At 36.2% G+C, this 22626-nt stretch overlaps 1 protein-coding gene across 1 annotated transcript; it reads right to left on the reverse strand.

The window, feature by feature from the left end:
- Nucleotides 1-73: 73 nt before the first annotated feature.
- Nucleotides 74-21277, reverse strand: LOC137924839 (uncharacterized). Its single transcript, XM_068768217.1, has 14 exons — nucleotides 21146-21277; nucleotides 20051-20202; nucleotides 18128-18281; nucleotides 15859-16052; nucleotides 13484-13678; nucleotides 12225-12377; nucleotides 10741-10951; nucleotides 9296-9471; nucleotides 7884-8136; nucleotides 6746-6897; nucleotides 5367-5502; nucleotides 3733-3765; nucleotides 3202-3305; nucleotides 74-170 (listed from the first exon to the last, which is right to left on the reverse strand). Exons 1-14 carry the CDS (start codon nucleotides 21275-21277, stop codon nucleotides 74-76), a joined length of 2142 nt encoding a protein of 713 aa, XP_068624318.1.
- Nucleotides 21278-22626: the final 1349 nt, after the last annotated feature.

Consider the following 22626-nt stretch of genomic DNA (forward strand, 5'->3'; position numbering starts at 1 on the left):
ATGTAATTAACATTAAACCGGGCCATAGAAATAACACGCCGGTGACAATTACGTTCAACTTATACGTTTTTAATTAAACAACTAGAAACTGTGACAGCCTGTCCTTGCAGAAGCAAAACTTGTTCAGGTGTGGGTGCGTGGTGCTGATACAGGCAGGCTCATTCGCATACCTGCAAACATAATTCAATGTTAAAAAAATCCAACGTACGGAATAATGGTAAAATGTAGTTTGACAGATCTATAATTTAAATCGGTGTTCGATCGTACCCAACGTAGTGCCCACGCCCCAAAGTGGGTCAATTCAAAAATTTACTCGACTCGCTTTTAACCCATTCGCTTTAATATAAACTACGTTTTCCAACTTCTCCTTCTTCTTCTTTCCCCTTTCCCTTTGGGGTCGCGTCTCCTTATCAATTTGCGCCAGGCCACTCTATCCTATGTTGTCTCTGCATCAAGTTGAAGGGTTTCCAGTTCCTTTCCGATATTAGACCACCACGTAGCTTTTGGACGCCCTCCTCCTCTTGGGAATTCTGAGAGGCTTAAGGCAGTTTTTACCACGTGGTCATCTGGTTTTCGTTGAATACCATCATAATGTTTTAATAAGACTACTAAAAACTAGGAAAACTTGTCTGCAGAATAAAAACTTGTTGAGGTGTGGGTGCATAGATCTGATATAGGCAGGTTGGTTGACATATCTAGGAACACAAACATACCATTCCGTATATCACACTAGACCACACCGACCAGAAAAATAAAAGTAGAAAAAAATGACCTTCCAACATATATTGAATAATGCTAACATGTAGTTTTACAGATCAATTATTTAAATCGGTGTTTGATTGTGCCCAACGTGGTGCCCCAAAGTGGGTCAATTCAAAAATGTACACGACTCGCTTTTAACCCATTCGCTTTAATATACAAAAGAATGAATGATAATAAAAGATATGAATGAAAAAAGAATACTTAGTGTGAGATACTGTAACGGACAGAAGAGAAAAAATAAAAGAAAATGAATAAATTATTTAGTAAAAAAAGTATATAAGATAATTTAGGAAGTGTATTATAATACAGCATCAAATAAAGAGAGAAAAGTATCAAATACACAGGTCAATATTCTTAAAGTGACCTCACGACACATTTATTACGTTTTCAAACTTCTTCTTCTGCTTCTTCTTCCTTCCCTTTTCCCTTTATTTGGGGTCGATTCTCCTTATCAATTTGCACCAGGCCACTCTATCCTGCGTTGTCTCTGCATCAAGTTGAAGGGTTTCCAGTTCCTTTCCGATATTAGACCACCACGTAGCTTTTGGACGCCCTCCTCCTCTTGGGAATTCTGAGAGGCTTAAGGCAGTTTTTACCACGTGGTCATCTGGTTTTCGTTGAATACCATCATAATGTTTTAATAAGACTACTAAAAACTAGGAAAACTTGTCTGCAGAATAAAAACTTGTTGAGGTGTGGGTGCGTAGAGTTGATATAGGCAGGTTGGTTGGCATATCTAGGAACACAAACATACAATTCTGTATATCACACTTGACCAGAAAAATAAAAGTATAAAAAATGACCTTCCAACATATATTGAATAATGCTAACATGTAGTTTTACAGATCAATTATTTAAATAGGTGTTCGATCGTGCCCAACGTGGAGCCCACGCCTTTAAGTGGGGCAATGCTATTGTTAATTGGGGCAATTATAAAATGTTCTCGACTCGCTTTTAACCCAGTCGCTTCAATATAAAAAAGAATGAATGAAAAAAAAATGAGTGAGAGATATTGTGAAGGACAAAAGAAGAGAGAAAATAAAAGAAAGTGAATAAATTATTTAGTTAAAAAAGTATATAAGATAATTTAGAAAGTGTATTATAATACAGCATCAAATAAAGAGAGCGAAAAGTATCAAATATACATGTCAATATTCTTAAAGTGACCTCACGATACATTTATTATAACATTTTGAACGTTTACAATAATTACAGTAAATTTAAAAAAAAAAGTAATAATCATAATGTATTTACAAGGTATTTAAAAACTGACTCTACCAAAGTTTTGACTGTAATGTGTCAAATTATTTTGTTTATTTTGAAATAAAATTTCACGTAAATTAGCAAAAAACCTTATTATTCAACAAACGAATATTTAAATGACAAGAATCCTTGGCAGCGAAGTCGCCTGATTGTTTTGATTTCATTTAAGCTATTTAGAAAGTGTATATGAATACATCCGTATTAAACTTTATTAAAACATGTGTTGTTAAATTTCTTCCTGCATTCTTCACAACTATAACACCTTACTAAACAGAGTAGACTCAAAAATAAATAGACAAGTCGTCGCTCAATTAGAGTTCTGTTAAAAATTGAATAAATTTTTTTTTCAAACTAAGGATAGAAATGAAAAACAGCCCTGTGTCTGAAGGCGTTCTAATGCTAGCACGACTTGTCGCCGTATACCGCAAACCTTATCAAACTTTAACAGCATGTTTTTGTAATAAGTAATTGCATCACAATATTCACGCAATTCAGTGACCATAGCTTGTGTTGCAAGACGAAGGGGAGAGAGAATGCTTCCTCAGCTACTGCAGGAAGGTGGTAATAAATGCAATAGGTAAAAATAAAACAAACACTAAAATATAGATATAAAAGGAATATAGTAGTATCAAAAATAGTGCAATAAATAGTATAATATAAGATGATAATTACAAAGAAAATACGTGTTAAATATTTGAACAATAAATAATGTTGCAAAATAAAATAGTAAGGAAACCTAGAATGTAGTGGTTGAGGATGGATGTATGGCTAATGGAATGAAAGAGAAAGACTGGGAAAATTGTAGAATGAAAGAAACAGTACGACAGATAAGATGATACATGAAAGAGAAGAATGATAATAATAAAAAATATGAATAAATTATTAGAATAAAAAGTTCCTGTCCCACGCGAGATAGGGGAACGAGAGGTCCCCAACAGCGGGGACCATAAAAAAAAAGACCATAGCTTGTGTAAGATTAATTCGCGAAGCGTGCAATGTACAATTTTTTTATATTAAAAAAAAATCCATAGTTTTGCAGATTCTTAATTTATCTGAACATCTGGTATACTTGTGACGTCATCAAGAGAAGTTATCTATCGTATTTACAAATGAGGTGTCTTAATTTGAATCTCCAAGTTGAATTATTGTATAAGCAAAAATGTAAAAACATCTTACGCTGTTATCCTTGAGATATCATTTTCGGAGACCACAAACTCTTGCGTCTTGGCGTAATACTTCATCGAACCTTCAAACACGGCCCAACCGGGGCTCATCACGATCTGAAATGTTTCATCACCATCATCTCCCTCATATGAAGACAACAGGATACAAGCGATCTACATCTTCCAACAAGCTATCATCTGTCCAGCTTCTGAACATACGTCCAACTCCATTTATTTCTCGTTCCTCTATCTTTGGGAAGGACGGGGTCGTGTTTTGTTTTATTTTTTTTCACTGCCCTTTTCATTTTCATTCTCTACTATTATTCTTTACATAATCTATCGTTCCATTCGTTCTTTCCACAATTCATTCTTTCTTTTTCGTTCTAATTCTCGTTCATACATCGCCTTATTTCTCTATTTCACATTTTTATTAACAGTTTTTTGCTTACTCTATTACACTGTTGTGAAAGGCAGATATATAATGGGAAATTAAAAAAGAATTTCTATGTCTCTACCAATATATACATATGCACATACAACTTACCTTGGCTTGATAATATTCACTGCTCGGCTGAGCCTGCAAGTAATTTAACACAATCAATTTAAACAGCCTACTTAGATAGTAAAACTGCCCCCCCCCCTTCCTGATAGAGGGATACAGGATACAGCCCCAGATTCTTACAATACTGTGAGAAGGTAAAAAAGAAATATGTATATGTGTATTCATGGACACGAATGCCTCGCTTTGCGTCGTTCCGTTTTGCGTTTATTTCGTAGTTGCGTCGCTGCTTAATTAGTACTAATTTTCACTGTGCGTCGTTAGATTTTTGAGGTTGCGTTGTTTTAGGTTCGAGAGTTTAATTTTTTTTTAAATTTTCTTGTTTTTCTAAAAGATGGCAACATTTTTGCTTCTAATTAAGATTCCCTTTCTAGCTAAAAATCAACGCAATTTTAATACAGTTTTATTTTCACTTTGTTTTGCTAATTTTGGAGTTCAGTTTCAATTACGTAGTGTGTTGTGCTTTTTTTTTAAAAAAAAATAATAAATTTATATAAATTTTTACGTGTTGTTTCTGGTTACAAAAAAGGGATATATTTTTCCAGTTTATTTATCCGCAGAGTTATAGTATTTTCTTTTTTTAAATGTTTACTTTGTTCAATTTTCTTTTTAAAAAGTTGTATTTTCGTAACCCTGGAACTTATCTTCGATCTTTACATGGTCTGCTATAATCTTAATTAACTTTGCGGCGTTTCAATTTGCGTCGTGTTTTTTTGGAACGTAACCACGACGCAAAGTGAAAAGTATTGGTGTACATATAAGTATTCTTGTATATATGTATGTGTGTATAGTAATGTATGTAATTGTATATACACCCTAAACTGCCATCTCCTTCATGTCTCTATCATCATCCAAAGGTTGTCTGGCAAAGATGTGTCAAATAAATAAATTAATTCATAACTTTCAATAAAACTTAAGGTCAAGTAATAGTGATATATAGATGTGATATAGTAATAAGAAAACAAATTTTAAAAGCTGACAAACAAATATTATAATAAAAATAAAAATGCGACAGATAGAAGGCGATGTATGGATAAAAATGTAAATGAAAGTTATACGAGTCAAAGATATTATGAAGGAAAGAAGAAAAGAAAATGCGAGATTATGTGAACGATGGAAGAAAAGAGAATGCGAGATTATGACAAGGAATGAAGAAGAGAGAATGCGAGATTATGAGAAGAAAAGAAGAAGAGAGAATGCGAGATTATGTGAAGGAAGAAAGAAGACATAAAGCGAGATTATGAGAAAGATAGAAGAAAAATGAAGAACAAAATACTGCTTGAGATATTTCGTAAAAAAACTGTCTATTTAACTCCGTTTCCAGGAGTTCCATTGTACTGATCTATTTCTCCTTGATCTTTATTTACTACATCATCAGGATCTTTGAGGGTATGCCATTGAGCGATCGGACCAATCTGACCAGTGAAGCAATTCCGTATCCGACAATTTAGCCAAGCGCCTCCCATAGATAGGGGAACGATAGGTCCCCAAAAAAGGGAACATAAAAACATCTTCACCAAAAATACTTTTACAATAACACTATAGCTAAAACGGCTACGTAAGTGGTTGATATTTCATCACCGCTTAACTGATATATGTATATTTACACATCATCTCACCTTCACCGCAGCAGTGACGTACTTGTGATGCAGTCCATCACCGTCGCTTCCATATCTGAAGTTCAATATATCCTCGTTGGACCTCTGCCTCATCACCCAGTCCACTGATATCAACTTCCTCGACACACAACTAGACCTGTGATAAATTGTATAAAGCCATATAAGGTAGACCCAAACATTCTTTTTAGTTCTAGGCTTTCAATAGCAATCTCAATATACAGCTATCTCTCACTCTAACATAAAAAATTCGCACATACTTTGATTCGATTCGGTATAGGCCCCCTTAAAGTCTAAGTTAAAATAACTTATTTATTTATTTAAACAATTCTTATGGCTTCAAACAACCACATCATAATGTTGCAAAGCTCAGTGACTTTTGGCTCCATTAGTAAAAATTAAGGCGCGTTCATATTATGACATTATTTTTGCGCCACCTATTATAGGAAAAATAAATTAATATTTTTCGTAAACAAATGTATGTTTATATTATTTTAAATATATATATTTACATACATACATATACCCACTAAGTCTTTTGTTAGATCTCATTAGTTCTGTAGCCTTTACCACCCGAGGTAGACTCAAATTGACGTCGTTAAGAGACGTAATGCAGGTGTTTGGAACCTTTTTAATTAATAATCCAATTTAAATATTAGTTTTTTGGCAGACCACACATAAATTAACACTTATTAATAATTAACTAAACTGTATTTACAATAGACATAAGAATAAAAATATAAGATTTAAAGCAAAAAGGTTTCATATAGAAATATTAATCCAACACTCAAAAATTTATTGAGAAATCCGACAATATTTGATACAAGCTGAAAAATCAGCCGGCATTGATATGATAGCTACACGTGCGAAGCTTTCTAATGCATCTGCAATTTTCTGGTCCAAAACAATTGTTCTAAAGCAAGTTATTTTACTACTTCAGACATTATTATTTTGACTGACGAAGCCGCCGATAAATTGGTAATCATTTTATAATTTATTAATAATAATTATATTAATAAAAACATATATAATATTATTATATTAATTTTATAATTAATTTCTTAATTTAAACCATAATATAAATATATAAACCATAATCTTTGATCTCTGTTTAGTAATGTTTTTCTTTTTTTGTCATTGTTCGACTATAAATCATTAAATGTTCTGTAACTAATTTTATTATATCTAAGCTTCTAAGTTTGTTCTTTCTTACTGCCTTTTGTTACTGTTTATGTCCAATAAAGTAAATAAATAAATAAATTACAGCATATTGATGAAAAAAATCGATATAATTCAAATTTTAGTAATACGAGTTCCGTGTTGCTCATCCCTGATGTATTGCATCGAATAACAAATTTTGAATTTGAAATTCGAATTCTTACCGAACTTCCTCGGTGATATTATTAATGAACGCCGCCAAAGCAGTTGCAGCCCTTCGGTACATATTGTTGGACTGTTCCACATTGTACCATTTGGTGCACACGCACCAATGGGAGAGCACAGCAGCTTGACCGCAGGTCCTGTTCTGTGGAATCTGGGAAATCAAGACAAATCATAGAACATTCTAGAAGAGTTCAGACCACGACCATTTCTTCAGCAATTAAATCTTTTAGTATTTTTTTTAATTTGTACACCTTACTACGAAATTTCAGACGCCTACTTCAGGACCTACTTTAAAATTCACCACGATCCAATTCTTCTTTTTATCATTCTTCTTTGTATCTTCTTCTCTTTAAGAATTTCGACTTCTCGTGAACTTAACTATATTAGTCCACCTAGTGGGCGGCATACCCACGCCACGTCCACTGGCATTAGTGATGTCTCCCGCATACCGCAGTTTCAGAAGAGCCATTATTTATTTATTTATTTATTTAATATACTTTATTGTACACGACAAGATACATAATATACAGATACAATAATATACAGAAAAGTACAATGGGCGGTCTTATCACACAAGGCAATCTCTTACAGACAACCATAGTAAGGAAAAGATAATAGTACTTATAAAGGGTAGTTCACGTGTACAAAAAAATACATATTCACAAACAAATGAACATAAACATACATAGACATACATACATACGTATATAACATATATACCTATAATAGAAAAGGTTTATTACATATTATAAATATAATACAATAATAAATAAAAACATCAAACTGATTTGGATCGTACTTGCCTCGGATAAAATAAAGAAACAGAAAAAGAAAAAGGTAATGAATGAAAGTATAAATAATCATAGATCTAGTAAATAATTTTTAACAATTTTCTTAAAAATAGGTAGTGACTTGGCACGTCTTATTGTCAGCGGTAAATCATTCCACAATCGAACGGCCTGCGTGGTGAAAGATTTGGCCATGAACGAGGAAGAATGCGCCGGCATTTTTAATTCCAGATTCTCTGATGATCTCAAACACCTCTCATGTGTATCATGAAGAATTTTAATTAACATTACGTAATATAAAAAATCTAATCAAATTAGATTACTCAGTTAGGTAAATAACAAAACTTACAGGCTCCAATAGGCTCATTCCTCTCGTCATATTCGCACCAGGCACTACGTAATCATTGGCCAGATGTTTTAAACCCATAGCATCCACTATGGTCGTGTGAATATCAAAAGGCGTGGTAAGAACACGGGAGTTATTCCTCAAAGCGGCCAGAGCATTCGGCCGATTCTTCTTCAGTTTCTCCGGCAGAATTATCGCCATTAATGGCAGTCGTTCTTCTATCTTACCCTGATACGTCTCTCGTAGAGGAGAGTATCTGTAAGAATTTCAACTATTCAATATTCCATTCATCTCTCTAACCTATTCCAAATTTGAATATACGGTCTGGCGTTAAAATTAGGTAGGAGACAATAGCCTCCCTGATAGGCGGAAAGGAAACTAGGGAAGAATTCCTCTCATGCTGCAAGAAAATAATTAAAAAAGTTACACAAAAAAATTAAATAGACAATAAGGAAAAAGGTGATATAATGTAACTCAAATGTGATATAAAGTGTGATAAAAATGTAAATGAAAGAAAAAAGATAAAATGTAACAAGTAATGAGGGAGGAATGAAAGGACACAGAGCAAAAGTGAAAGAAAGCAGAATTGTGGCATAAAAGAATAGAATGAAAGATTATGTGAAGAATGAAAGTAGAGAATGAAAATAAAAAATTATGTGAAAAAAAATTAAATTGCCAATAAAGACCCTGTCCCACCTAAGATAGGGGTACGAGAGAAAAAAAATAAATTTAATTATACTCTCCCTAAATTTTCCAACTTTTTTATTCCAATGGGTTCAGTACACCTGCTAGAAGATCTACCTCTTTGGCAGGTCAAACCTCCACCGTCTCTGACAGTAGTACTGTTTAAGGAGGTGCCCCAAGAAGGTGATGAGTTGCAGGCACGCTCACTTCCCTTACATCACCAAGAACACTAACGATTAAATCCTCGCTCTGGATGCCAAATAAGCTGGCTATATTATCCGGATCGATACCATATTCATATAAATAGATTTTCTATGTATTTGTTTTTTATTGTCACCTATAAACGTATCACCCGTAATCTCATATCCATTAAGAAAAGGACCAATATTTAGCCACTTCACTTGCAGTGGTAGTCGTGCAACAAATGCACCGCCCGCCAGCCCGCTGATAAATGCGTATGCGGCAAACAATGCGAATCACATAACCGCCACCGCCAAACTACTGAAAGTACTACTACAGAGTAATTTGGGGGTGACGGTTGTGTAACATTGTTCTGCATGTGCGGAAGTGGCTAAATATTTGTCCTTTTCTTACTTAGCATGTACTTCCGCAAGGTAACGCCTGATTCCATTAAATAAATACCCATATCCATTACCATACGTTCATATGTTCTTTTTAGTTTTAATCATAGGTGTAGCATTAGATGATCTAACAATGAAATGTGATCTAACCTCGTCCCATGGTCACCCATGACGATCAGCAAATGATCATCCAACTTCCCGGACTCCCGCATGTGTTTTAGAAACGTTACAACGTCGTCATCGGCCAGCGATATCATGTTGAAGTCCTCGTGCGTTATATCTGCTATGAACGTGAAACAGTAATGCTTATCTTGAAGTCCTGTGAACTGAGAATAGTGTTTCAAATACAAATTCTTACATGAACCTTCGAATATTCTAGAAGGAGAAATATGTCAACTTCTTTACAATACACCAGTGATTGAAAGGCATGTATATTTCTCTCTTTACAGCAGACGTTCGCGCTCTGCAAGGCATAGGCCTCCAAAGATTGCCACTTTGACCAATTCTACGCTGCCTGCATCCAGCTACTTCCCGTTACCTGAACTATGTCGTTAGTCCACCTAGTGGGGGGGAGAATACTCATGCCGCGTCTACCGGCTGGTCGCCCGGAATTTCAGAGATACATGAAGGAACTAACTTCACCGACGTAGCTCCAAGAATTGCTCATTTAAAGTGGCATTTGGCAGGGTAATTTGCTCATTGGTCTATTGGGCCGAAAGATTCTCGAGTAGCGTGTATTTAGTAAATCTAAATTATGAAGTTTAGTGCAGTGAATGTCACGCTTGTTGTAGTAAAGCCTTCCGAACTAGAACCAATCTGGATACATACTAGCAACTAGAATACCGAACGAATATTTATATATAAATTGTGACAGGTGAACTATAAATAAAGGGAATAAAAATAGACTCTTAACACCTAAACACCTTGCAAAGCAGAGTGCAGTCAAATACAAAATAGATTTCTAAAACCCTGAACCGGAAACTTGCATATTTATTTTTTATCTAATAACAATCATTTGTAGTGATTTACTCAAGGTTCATGCAAGGTTATTCCCGATATACCGAACCTAGCAGTACTATATTATATAAAAATTTGGAATATGATTATATATATAATACAGGACTCATCACCTCCACTAGGGCTCATAAAAAGACAAGATAATCTAGAGAACCAATGGATAAAGCGCTAAAATAAACCAGGAGTTTCACAAAAGAACCAATATCACTGACATAGCTCGAATTGCTCATCAAAAGTGGCACTGTGTATAGCATATCGCTCATGAACCTGATGGCAGTTGGATCTGAAAGATTTTCGAGAGGCGACCATGATCGACCGCGTGGTTAAATCTCCACTAGGTGTTCCGAATACATGGTGAAAGTAGTGGTCGACTAGTCACTGGAGGCGGGGAACAAAGACCGGACTTCGTGACGAACTGGGGGGGGAAGGCCTATATTTCGCAGTGGGGATCTAGCAGCTGAAAAGAAGTACATGCTTCATTGTGCAATTTTCTTACCAAAACCGTTATCTACAATAGTTTCCCTAGAAAAAACCACAGGAGTGACTCTGATAGATATCTAAAATGTTTGAACATGTACCTGTTTGCTAAGGTTCAGCAAGAGTCCATACTGAGGAACAGCACCGACACAATGCCTTCTATTAATACCATTCCACCACTTCGCTCCATATTTGGACTCTTCTAGAAAGAACGCTCTCAAATAATGATCAGCTGGGAAGGCTTTAAAACCGTTGTATCTGTACTGGAAAGTTCCAATCCATGGCATATCTTCAAAGTAAGCTGTGTGGTATCTGGAATATAAATAATTGTATTCTGATGAAGCAGCCCAGGCCCATCGCTGGTAAAGCCGATGGCTATTTATTTTTTTATTTATTTATTTTTTATGGCTCCGCTATTGGGGGCCTCTCGTACCCCTATCTTAGGTGGGACAGGGTCTTTATTGGCAATTTAATTTTTTTAACATAATTTTTTATTTTCATTCTCTACTTTCATTCTTCACATAATCTTTCATTCTATTCTTTTATGCCACAATTCTGCTTTCTTTCACTTTTGCTCTGTGTCCTTTCATTCCTCCCTCATTACTTGTTACATTTTATCTTTTTTCTTTCATTTACATTTTTATCACACTTTATATCACATTTGAGTTACATTATATCACCTTTTTTCTTATTGTCTATTTAAATTTTTATTTTTTTTGTATAACTTTTTTAATTATTTTCTTGCAGCATGAGAGGAATTCTTCCCTAGTATCCTTTCCGCCTATCAGGGAGGCTATTGTCTCCTCCCTGATTTTAACGCCAGACCGGCACTCGAATTCAAGTCGGAGTCCCTCGAATGCGGGACACTGGGCCACAAGGTGGATCACGGTCTGGTCCACGCTCGGTTCACAGAAGCACGAGGGGTCCTCCTTGAGCTTGAGCCTGTGGAGGTACTCAGAGAACCCCCCGTGCCCCGTGAAGAGCTGGGCCGAGACCGCGTCCACCTCGATACTGCGGAGCCGATGGCTATTGGAGCCGAGAGCTTCTTGATCACTAAGAGTAAAAGATGATCAGAATATGATAAGTGTCCCGTTCCATTCGTCAAGCGACAGCTAAGGCTGGATACACTTGGCGAGTGGAAAAGAAGGTATGTGGAATGCGAGACGGCTCCGACATCGAGAAAGTTCTTCCTAGACGCCGAGTTGGCCAACCATGCATTCCGAACAATGAAGCTGGACAGGATTCTGATCCAGATGTTCACGGGGCACGAGAGATTGGCTATTTACCTGCAATGGTTAAAGGTCAAGAAGAATCCCTCGTGCATCTGTGACCCGGCAATGAACCAGACAGTGGTGGACCTTATTGCCGGCTGTCCTGTATTTGGACAACTCCGCCTTGATCTCGAATTTGAGTCAGGGAAATAGGTAGAGAAAGGAAGTATCGTCTTCTCATAAGCGACGACAATCTGCGCCCATCATTCCAAGAATTCAGACTTTAATTCCCAGAAATCTGTGGTGGAGGCAGTCCAGCGGTGGGAACGGTTGAAAAGATGATGATTATTTTTTTTTTAATTGACAACACTAACCCATATTTCTTCAAGATCTTAAATATGAAATACTCGGGGTCGACCAGTTTGTTCTTGGCAAACTTTATCCTCGCTTCCGGCAGCTCCAGCTCGGTTTTGCCAGACAGCAGCGGTATAATGGCCGCCGGGGTTCCATCACCGATTATGTTGTAGCTAAAATAAATTAAATAAACCTTCACTAATAGTATGTCACTTCGCGGGATGCCGACGCCGAACTGGCTCATAAAAATTGTTAGGAAGGTATCTCGCGGCGGCGCGAGACCGGCACCTCATAGTAAACTCTGCATATCGCCCGTAAAAAAAAAAAAAAAAAAATTACTACCATTGAACCAAAAAAAGAAAAGATAAAACCTTTTAATATTTATTACATCATGTGTAATTTCAATTAAATACAGTAATTTTAATTTCAAGCATAATAATAATATTCCTTGAATATTAGAAATAAAGCACTGACCAGAACGAAAGGTAAAAAGAGACTATTTTTCACAAGATAATTGGTTATAGATGGAAAATCTTTAAAATTTCAATGTATTTATATATTTAATATTATTTATTGTACACGCTAGAATACATTTAAATAGTTTTATAATAATAAACAAAAATGTACAATGGGCAGTCTTATCACACGAGGCAATCTCTTACAGACAGCCATAGTATGGAAACAATAGAAGTAGAAGTAGGCAGTTATCGTGTACAAAACATACATACATATGCATATAACATATATACTCATAATAAATAATGTATAAAACATATTATAAATATAATACAATAATAAATAATAACATTAAACCGATTTGGATTGTAATGTAAAATGTATGCCACACTATCCAAAAATAATGATAGAGGAATTTTTAAAATTAAATATTATTTAAAATCCATCCCTGCTGATTTTGTAAGAATAAATAAATCAATATAAAATATTTAAGAGAAATCGTTACATATATGATTGGTTTATTCGGAATGTTTTAAAGCTTGTAGTAACCAAACACCCTGTATAAATGATTCAAAATGGATAGTCATATAGGGTGGGCCATAAATTTTTGCACTTTTGAAACATGTGTAGAAATAAAAGTACAAATGCTATTTTGTTTATGATTTATTTACCGTAATGATCATTTTTTTTAAATTATATCGTCGAGATGTGCTCCGTCTCGCCGTTGGCCCCTTACTCTCACGGTTTTGGAGAAATCAAGTGTTGCTATTTGCAAAAATTTTTCGCCCACCCTATATAATGAAGATTTGGAGAAGGAGCTCACCCTTGCAACACAGTCGCCCCCATTTCCTCCAGGGTCTTATAGCTGCGAGGCATACGGCGCCTGAAGCCGTTGTGCGAGGTGGAGTCGAAGCACAGGATCATGACATTGATGCCATCACCCGCGGTAACATTTTCCACTCTTACCGGTCTCAGACCTGCCTTGTATCCATACCACCTTGTCGATAACATACCTAACCTAAAAATCATATTAAGATAGATTAATTGAAATTAAAATAAAAAATGTAAAATTGATGTACATGAGAAAAAAAATAAACTAAAGCTGTGATACTACAGTAGAAAATACAACTGAAGTGTTTGAGGTTGCATGAAAGGAATGGAATGATTGAGAAAGGAAGATGGAATTATGGAATGATAGAAGAAACAAAAAGATATTGTGAACTATGGAAGACGATGACGAAAATAAAAAAATCATGTGAAAAAATTGTTAAGAAATAAAAAACCCTGTTCCAAACAAAATAGGGGTAGAAGGAGAGGTCCCAATAGCGGAGGCCTCATAAAAAAAAACTAAAAATCAGGGGCGGTTTAACCTATAGTGCAGGGTGTGCAATGCACACAGACGCCGACTTCTCATGGGACGCCGCGACGATCCCTGAGACAGCTAAGAACATCGTCTTGGACCATCATGGTACAACAATGATATGACAGAAGCGGCCAGCCAGCGCGGTGGCGGCAGTAGCATAAGAAGAAAGGCCGTAACTAATACCACACTGTAAGCTATACCTACTTATAAAATAGCTTGTTGGAATATGAAAAACTTTCTTGTTACGACGGCAAAGTTAATAGTTATAGCCGTGGGGAGAGGGAGGGTTCAGGCCTAGGGGGCGCCAGGGTGTCATTGCACACGGGCGCTACACGAGCTAGAGCTGCTCTTGCTAAAAATCACGGAGACAAAATATGACATTGACCCATTACATACTGTAAGAAGGTAGCTAAAATAGCAATAGAGAGAAATAAAACTTAATTATAGGCTCAAATATTGTCACTAAAATAAAGAAAGAAATTGTGATGGCTTCAGTATTCTGGGACTCGAAATGTGTGATTATGATTGATTATCTTGAAAGGGGTCAGACTATAAACTCTGATTACTACTGCACCTTACTACGTCGTTTACGAGAGGAAACAAAAGAAAAACGTCGAGGAATGCTCAGAAGAAAAGTCCTGTTTCATCAAGATAACGCCCGTGTTCACACGTCAGTACAGTCAATGGCTGAAATTCACAACTGTGGCTTTGAACTGTTACCGCATCCGCCGTATTCACCTGATCTGGCACCATCAGACTTCTTTCTGTTCCCTAACCTAAAAAAGCATTTGGGAGGTCAAAGATTTTCGTCAAACGACGAGGTCAAAGCAGCTGTAGACGCATATTTTGACTCTAAGGAAAAATCATTTTTTTTCAACGGTCTAAATGCTTGGAAGGGGAGGTGGCAAAAGTGTATTGAACTTGATGGTGATTATGTAGAAAAATAAAAATATAACTGATTTAGTACGTGTTTATTTTCTTGGTTAGGCCGAGTACTTTTCAATCCACCCTCGTATATCTACAAATTTAATTAGTAAAAATGGTTTGGACGCTAAATGAATTGTGATATAAAAGATGAAAAACCCAATAACTGTGATATGTGATAAGTGAAGGATGAAAGGTGATGAAAAGCAGGAAACTAAAAATGGAAACAAAAAATGGAAGAGCGTTAAGTTCATGTGAATTATAAAAGACCGAATGAATGATCCTAAGACTGAAAGAGAAATAAAGAAATAAAGAGAAGGATGTGAAATAATTAAATAAAAATTGTAAGTTCCCTGTCCCAAAAACTAGATAGGGGAAAGGCTCCTACAATTGAAGACTTGGCTAAATACATTAATGCTACATACAATTACCAACAGCAATGAGATTTACATATAAATACTAGCTGATCCCGCAAACGTTGTTTTGCAAAAAAAATAAAGTTTTTAATTAACAAATGTAAGATAAGGGTTGATCGTAGAGGGGTGAAAATTTAGGTTTGTATGTATTTTTGTATATTGTCTCATAATAAAATAAAAACCAAAAAAATTGTCTAAAAAATTAAAAATAAAATTTAGGGGTGGACCACCCTTATCACTTAGGGGTATGGAAAATAGATAGTAGCCGATTCTCAGACATACTGAATACGCATGTAAAATTTGGTAAAAATCGGTCAAGCCGTTTCGGAGGAGTTCAAGTTCGAACACCGTGACACGAGAATTTTATATATTAGAAATAGCAGTCACAAACAATGTTATATCAAATTTCCAGTCATATTTGTAACAGAACCATTCCATATTCGACTCAAATTACATGTTACATCAAGTTTCCAAAATGTTGATTTGTAACATTACCCATCCAGAGCCGTCCCTGAACAGGACACCTTCACGTGGTCGCTGACGTTGAGCACGTAGCTCTCGTCGCCGTAGACCTTGACAGGATTCCCGATCTTGTAATCATGGTCCTCCAGGTATACGATGTCCTTGTATATGCATACCACGTCACGCATCTTTTTCAATATACTATCAACGACGCTACATTCGGATCTCTGTGAAGATTTTCATTTTTATTATATTACTCCGAAAAATATTACGTCAGATATAGTTACAAGTGTGATTAAAAACACAGTATACCTGTGTTTTTTAGAATTCGGTTCAACTACTAACCTGTCATGAAGATTTTTTATCCCGTAAACCGAAGAATCGGTCCTTAACAGGGTTCTAGTTAAGAATCAAAAGGAATCGCCCTCTATTCCAAATAAAGTGCTAAATTGACTAAGATACATCGTTCTATATTACAAATTGAGTATTAAAATGGACTTGTTGTATAGGGCTTGTCATTACAAATAGACTACGAAAATCGACTCATGATAGATCGCTCCTCATTACAAATAGAGTACCAAAATTGACTAAATGCATATAGCTCTTCATTACAATTAGAGTACCAAAATCGACTAAGATACATCGACCTTCATTACAAATAGAGTACCAAAATTGACTCAACGTATATCACTCTCCATTACGAATAGAGTACCAAAATCGACTCAATGTATATTGCCCTCTATAACTATAGAGTACCAAAATCGACTAAGGTACATCGATTTTCATCACAAATAGAGTAACAAAATCGACTCAACGTATATGGCTTGTCATTAACACGTTCACTGCGGCTTGAGGCCGATTCAGCCTCATGGTAGACTTTGCACTTGTGCGGCGCGTAAAACTCGTGTTTTCTCTCTAGTGCGGCGGCTGTTTACACTCAACCGTATGAGGTATGACAAAGACAAATATAGCTTTCTTTATGTCTGCGAAGCATTGACTCAATATTGTAAAAAAATATTGATGAACATGAGGCAGAAAAGGCCTCAACCGCACTACTAGGAAGTTCAGCTTGAGGCTGATTCGACCTCAGCCGCACCAGCTGAAAGTTCTTCAAAATTGGGCCCGCAGTGAACGTGTTAACAATAGAGTACCAAAATCGTCTAAGATTTATCGCTCTTCATTACAAATAAAGTACCAAAATTGATTCAAAGAATGTCGCTCTCTATTTCAAATAGTGTACAAAAACTGACCAAGGTACATCCCTCGTCATTACAAAACTAGGACCAAAATTGACCTTACCTATATCGTACAAATAGTACTAATATACTCTTCAGTACAAATAGAGTACCAAAAATCACTCTATGGATTACGCTTTCCAATACAGAGTACTAAAATCGGCTTATCAGTAACAAACTTTATTGTTAAAAAAAACAATAGTACGTTTAAAAAATATTTCTTCGGATATTGAAAATTTTGGCCCAAAACAGAACAAAATCGTGAAGACTTCAAACAAACTCTACTACATTTAAGTTTTGATACATTTTATAATGTGTCTAAATTTTCATGTATTTGAAGTAAGTGAGAATATTGATTATATTACGAATCTGACTTTTGCTATAGGATAAATTAAATCAAATTAATCAAGCGACATTATTGCTGAAGATTATTTTTTATGCCACATGCCAAATAACTAGACAAAAATCAAATGCTACATAAAGCTACCACTGGCACGAAAGGCAGTTCTAATGAAAAGATTGTCTATTTAACACGTTCACTGCGGGCCCAATTTTGAAGAACTTTCAGCTGGTGCGGCTGAGGTCGAATCAGCCTCAAGCTGAACTTCCTAGTAGTGCGGTTGAGGCCTTTTCTGCCTCATGTTCATCAATATTTTTTTACAATATTGAGTCAATGCTTCGCAGACATAAAGAAAGCTATATTTGTCTTTGTCATACCTCATACGGTTGAGTGTAAACAGCCGCCGCACTAGAGAGAAAACACGAGTTTTACGCGCCGCACCAGTGCAAACTTTGCCATGAGGCTGAATCGACCTCAAGCCGCAGTGAACGTGTTAAGATTTCTTTCAAAGAGTTCAAGTCTTCAAACATTTTTTTTTTGTTTCGGTGGGGGAAATCTTCCGGTATTCAAGATGCCCTGCCTCTGGGTGGGATTCCTACCCACTAACCCCCCCCCCCCCGGTGGTCGCCCTCTGCGCTAAACGGGGGATCGCGGTATCTCCCGGTCAGGGATCGCCACGCGGTCTTCCCTCGCGCCGTGCTATTTGTCTTCAAACATATATACTAACATTGCATTCCACCCAATCGACGCCCTCGCATTTGATCTTGGGTATGTCTTTGTTGAATTTCATCACTTCATCAGAGAACGGATCCAATTCGGGAAACTGACAGCCCTGTTCAGTCTCTTCTAGAATGCTCTCTTTCAGCTCGATCTGTACTTGTCTAAAATAATTAAACGCATTGAATTATATTGTCATCATTATCGTAGCCGGAAAATGTTCACAGCTGAACATAGGTCTACCTATTAAATCTAATATATAAAATTCTCGTGTCACGGTGTTCGAACTTGAACTCCTCCGAAACGGCTTGACCGATTTTTACCAAATTTTACATGCGTATTCAGTATGTCTGAGAATCGGCTACTATCTATTTTCCATACCCCTAAGTGATAAGGGTGGTCCACCCCTAAATTTTATTTTTAATTTTTTTGACAATTTTTTTGGTTTTTATTTTATTATGATACAGCATACAAAAATACATACAAACCTAAATTTTCACCCCTCTACGATCAACCCTTATCTTACATTTGTTAATTAAAAACTTTAATTTTTTTTTTGCAAAACAACGTTTGCGGAATCAGCTAGTGTCCTATAAAACTGTCGTTTTCAGCGTATTTCAACGACCATGAGGTCTATCCATCTAGTGGATGGAATTTCTACCCTATGATTGTCGATCTGTATTCTCCACCATCAGAGAATCTTCAACTCCCAGCAATTTAAAATCCTGAAGATCATATATTCATACATGATGATATCATAGATGGACATAATGTATCCCTGACAAGAAAAGAGTGATTTATATGTTTTATATCTTGAGATATATATCACTCTTATATCTTTTACTGATTTAGCTCAGTACGGCTCAGAGAGAGAATAAGGCAGCTAACACTAAACATGTATCCTTTATATCTTCGTCTCTTTTATCTTAGACTCAGAACTTGGTGAGGCGGAATGAAACGTTGGAAATATTCCTATTAAGCATTTCATGTCTTTGTCACGAAGTCGTGTGTGATGTTCCGAAAATCCATAGTTAACATTTTTGTCTCTTTTACGCGTAAATTGTTATATAAGCCCATCTCTTTTTAACTCTGAACGAGCCGCAACTCGTAACACAAATTGAGTCTTAAGTATAAAGGCGTAGAGATACAATTGCAACACGCGCACTGGAGAGTGATTATATCTTTTGCAAAGATATATATCTTTATTTTCTTTAGCTCGCGAGCTGCCCATCTAGTGAGAGGTCTAGCAAGGATGATATATAACTGAAAGATTACATGTGTATATATATATATATATATATATATATATATATATAGAGAGAGAGAGAGAGAGACAAAATACACAGAAAATTTTAGTTTAAACATGGAATGCAATATGGTAGACACGTATCTATATTTCGCCGTTTCTTTTATTTTAACACTCTTTTGTTCACCATATACAATAAATAGGGAAAATAAATGAAACAATTCATATAGATGTACAAGAGGCGGTCTTGTCGCTCGAGGCGATCTCTACCAGACAACCTTTGGATGGAGATGAGAGACATAAAGGAGAGGACACTTTAAGGTTGCACATACATTCAAATACACACGCACACGCACACACACACACATTTTTTGGACGCCAAGGAAGTGCTCTTTCATCGTCTCTTTAAAAGCTGACAGCTATTTAGCGCATCTTATGATCTGGTAGTTCATTCCATAACCTGACAGCGGCAACAGTAAAGGATTTCTCCATAAACATAGTAGAATGAGCAGGCATAGTCAACACACACAGACACACACACACACACTTATATACATATATGTATATATGTGGGAAAAGTACTACGTGGATTTTGCTGTTTATACTAAAATAAATGAAGTAAAACAGAAAATGTGAAATGGGAGATGGTCCGAAATTTAAAAATCTTCAAAGAATTTATCAACTTACTGGCGCGACATGTGACGATCAGGATAAACCTTCGGTGGCTCGTGATAGATCAGGATCAGGTAGAGAGACGTCAATGAGAACGCAGCCAAAAACAGAACGGCGTACAGCTGGTGCTTGTTCTTGAAACGTAGCTTCATCAACATCTTCATAAACTGCAAACAAGTTTCACTATTATTCTTCGCTGTTTAGAGAATTTTACTTACATTTATAGATTTAAAAAATAATAACAATATTTTTAAAATTCCTAGATAAAGATACAGGGCGCTTACAGCCTGACACATTGTCACAGGCATTTGGAACCTTTTTATCTGTCTTGTTCTGCTGCACAAATGTACACGTTGTACGACTACCACTGCATGTGCGAAAGTGGCTAAATATTGGTCCTTTTCTTATCTCAGGTTCATTATCATCGAGGATATCGAGCCTGCGCTGATGTTTGTGCCCAACCGGCACTCGGTGTCATCACGAAGTCTTCGGTATGCGGGACAGTGGGCTATTAGGTGGATCACGGTCTGATCAACGGTTCACAGAAGCACGAGGAATCCTCCTTGATCTTAAACCGGTGAAGGTACTCAGAAAACCCTCCGTGCCCCGTGAAGAGCTGGACCAAGACCGCGTCCACCTCGATAAGGTGGAGCACGCGATAGATTGACACGGCGTCCGGGAACCAACCTTACGTTTCTAGCATTTCGTAAATCTTTAGCGCTGGGAGATGCAGAATAAACTCCAACAACGCTTCTATCTAGAATTGTGAACGTTGATCCGGTTGGTTTTTGAACGGCAGTGAAATGTTTTGTATGTATGTTTTAATGTTGTCGCGTCCGGAGTCACACAGCTAGCATTTAAGATCAAACGCCTAGACCAGGGCTTCTTAAACTATGGGTCGCGACCCCAAATGGGGTCGGGTAGCAAATTTCTGGGGTCGAGAAATTTTAATGTCAAATATTTATATATACCATTTTACAACATCACTAGAGTTGTCGGAATACAGTGGACTTGGAGCGTCTAGACACGCGCATTTGTTAATGGTTTTGAGCTATCTCCACTGACAACAGCAAACGATCGATGATCGCTATTATTATACTGTGGCTATACATTGTTCGTGCGTTTGTCGGTATCATACATGTTGAATAAACCGCGCGCCGCTGACTTCCCACTCTGACCGCCACCTCTAAATATCAGCGCTTGTTCAGTAGCGGGCAAGCTAGCGGCAATTTTGCCTTGCATTTTGCAATTTTTAATTTTAGATTTTTGTATGTTTCAAAACGAATTATAAAACTATATATTCTCATATATATGTGTATATTGTTACCAAACAAGTAAATCATGAAAAAATTTAATTAATTTTTGTTTTATATTTGTATGGGATCGTCAAAAAACTCGCAATCATAAATGGGGTCGTGAATGACAAAAGTTTAAGAAGTCCTGGCCTAGACAAACAATGCTCAAGGGAGGTCACTCGACGCCATCTCAAACCAAACTTCCTGGTCATCGGACGCCAAGCGACATATAGATTGTCCAGGGCATATCCCTTTCTATTAATGACATCTTGGTATGTTGAAGAATATAATTAATAATTAAGAGAAAATAGAAGAAAAAAAAAATTAAACATTAAGAATTTATATCTTATTCAATAATCACCAAGTAAGAAAAGGACCAATATTTAGCCACTTCCGCACATGCAGTGGTAGTCGTGCAATAAAGTGCACCGCCCGCCAGCCCGCTTATAAATGCGTATGCTCCACGGGGCATCTTCAGGAGTTATGTTACACCGATTAGTGCCAAACACAATAATCACCAAACAAAAGGTTTCTTTTTTTGTACGTGTTTAAATTTACAATTTTTTCTTTCAATAGGTGCTATTGATAATCGTTGGGTGAAGACTATATCCAGCTGTGAACATCCTCCTTCTAGCATAATATAATATACAACACCATATTGTCTTTTTAATAGATATATATTATATATTACTTACCTTTTCCGCTATCATTGCTATTAATTATTATATTTAACACAAACGACACGGCAATACTTTTTTTATTGACAGTTCATGTCAATAAAAAAGTAAGTTTCGAATTATTCAGCCAACTAAAAATATATAAAAACTTTTTGGTTACGAAACAAATTTTATATTAAAATGTTTATAAATTAAAATTAAATCTGCAGAAATATCTTTATTGGTGTTGTATTTTAATAATTTATACGCATTTAGGGGATCATTATGAACTTATTTGCTTCTCAAAATCAGTCGAAATACAATGACGATGATAGCATTAATGGTGGCGTACGAATTTAAATCCTAGTTCAAATTTCGAACACGTAAGAATGATTTAAAAAAAAAGTATTGTGGTTGTAGTGGCCAGTAATATAAACCTTTTTACATGAAGATACAAATTTAATGATCATTTCGAAAATAAATTCAGCTAAGATATTCAGGTAAGACATCTATGGTGGGATTTAAAATGATCGCCACGCATGGCAGGCGAGTTGGCGATCGCAGTATAATATTATGGTACGCAGAGTTGGCCTCCAAGAAGACTCCTGGTTTTGCTACAATAGCTTGTTTAAGAGCTACG

Source organism: Battus philenor, unplaced genomic scaffold (genome assembly GCF_028537555.1).
Source record: "Battus philenor isolate CCGP_79_NKW_IND1 unplaced genomic scaffold, ilBatPhil1.0.hap1 SCAF_25, whole genome shotgun sequence".
NCBI lineage: Eukaryota > Metazoa > Arthropoda > Insecta > Lepidoptera > Papilionidae > Battus > Battus philenor.

Bases quoted from the DNA above. Each gene is read 5' to 3' on its own strand.
- LOC137924839 (XM_068768217.1), bottom strand. From the start codon at position 21,277: ATGCAAGGCAAAATTGCCGCTAGCTTGCCCGCTACTGAACAAGCGCTG. The intron at 13,679-15,858 runs GTAATGTTACAA...TATGATTTTTAG, and splicing joins TCAGGGACGGCTCTGGATGG to GTTAGGTATGTTATCGACAA. The intron at 8,137-9,295 runs GTTAGATCACAT...AAATTCTTACAG, and splicing joins ATGGGTGACCATGGGACGAG to ATACTCTCCTCTACGAGAGA.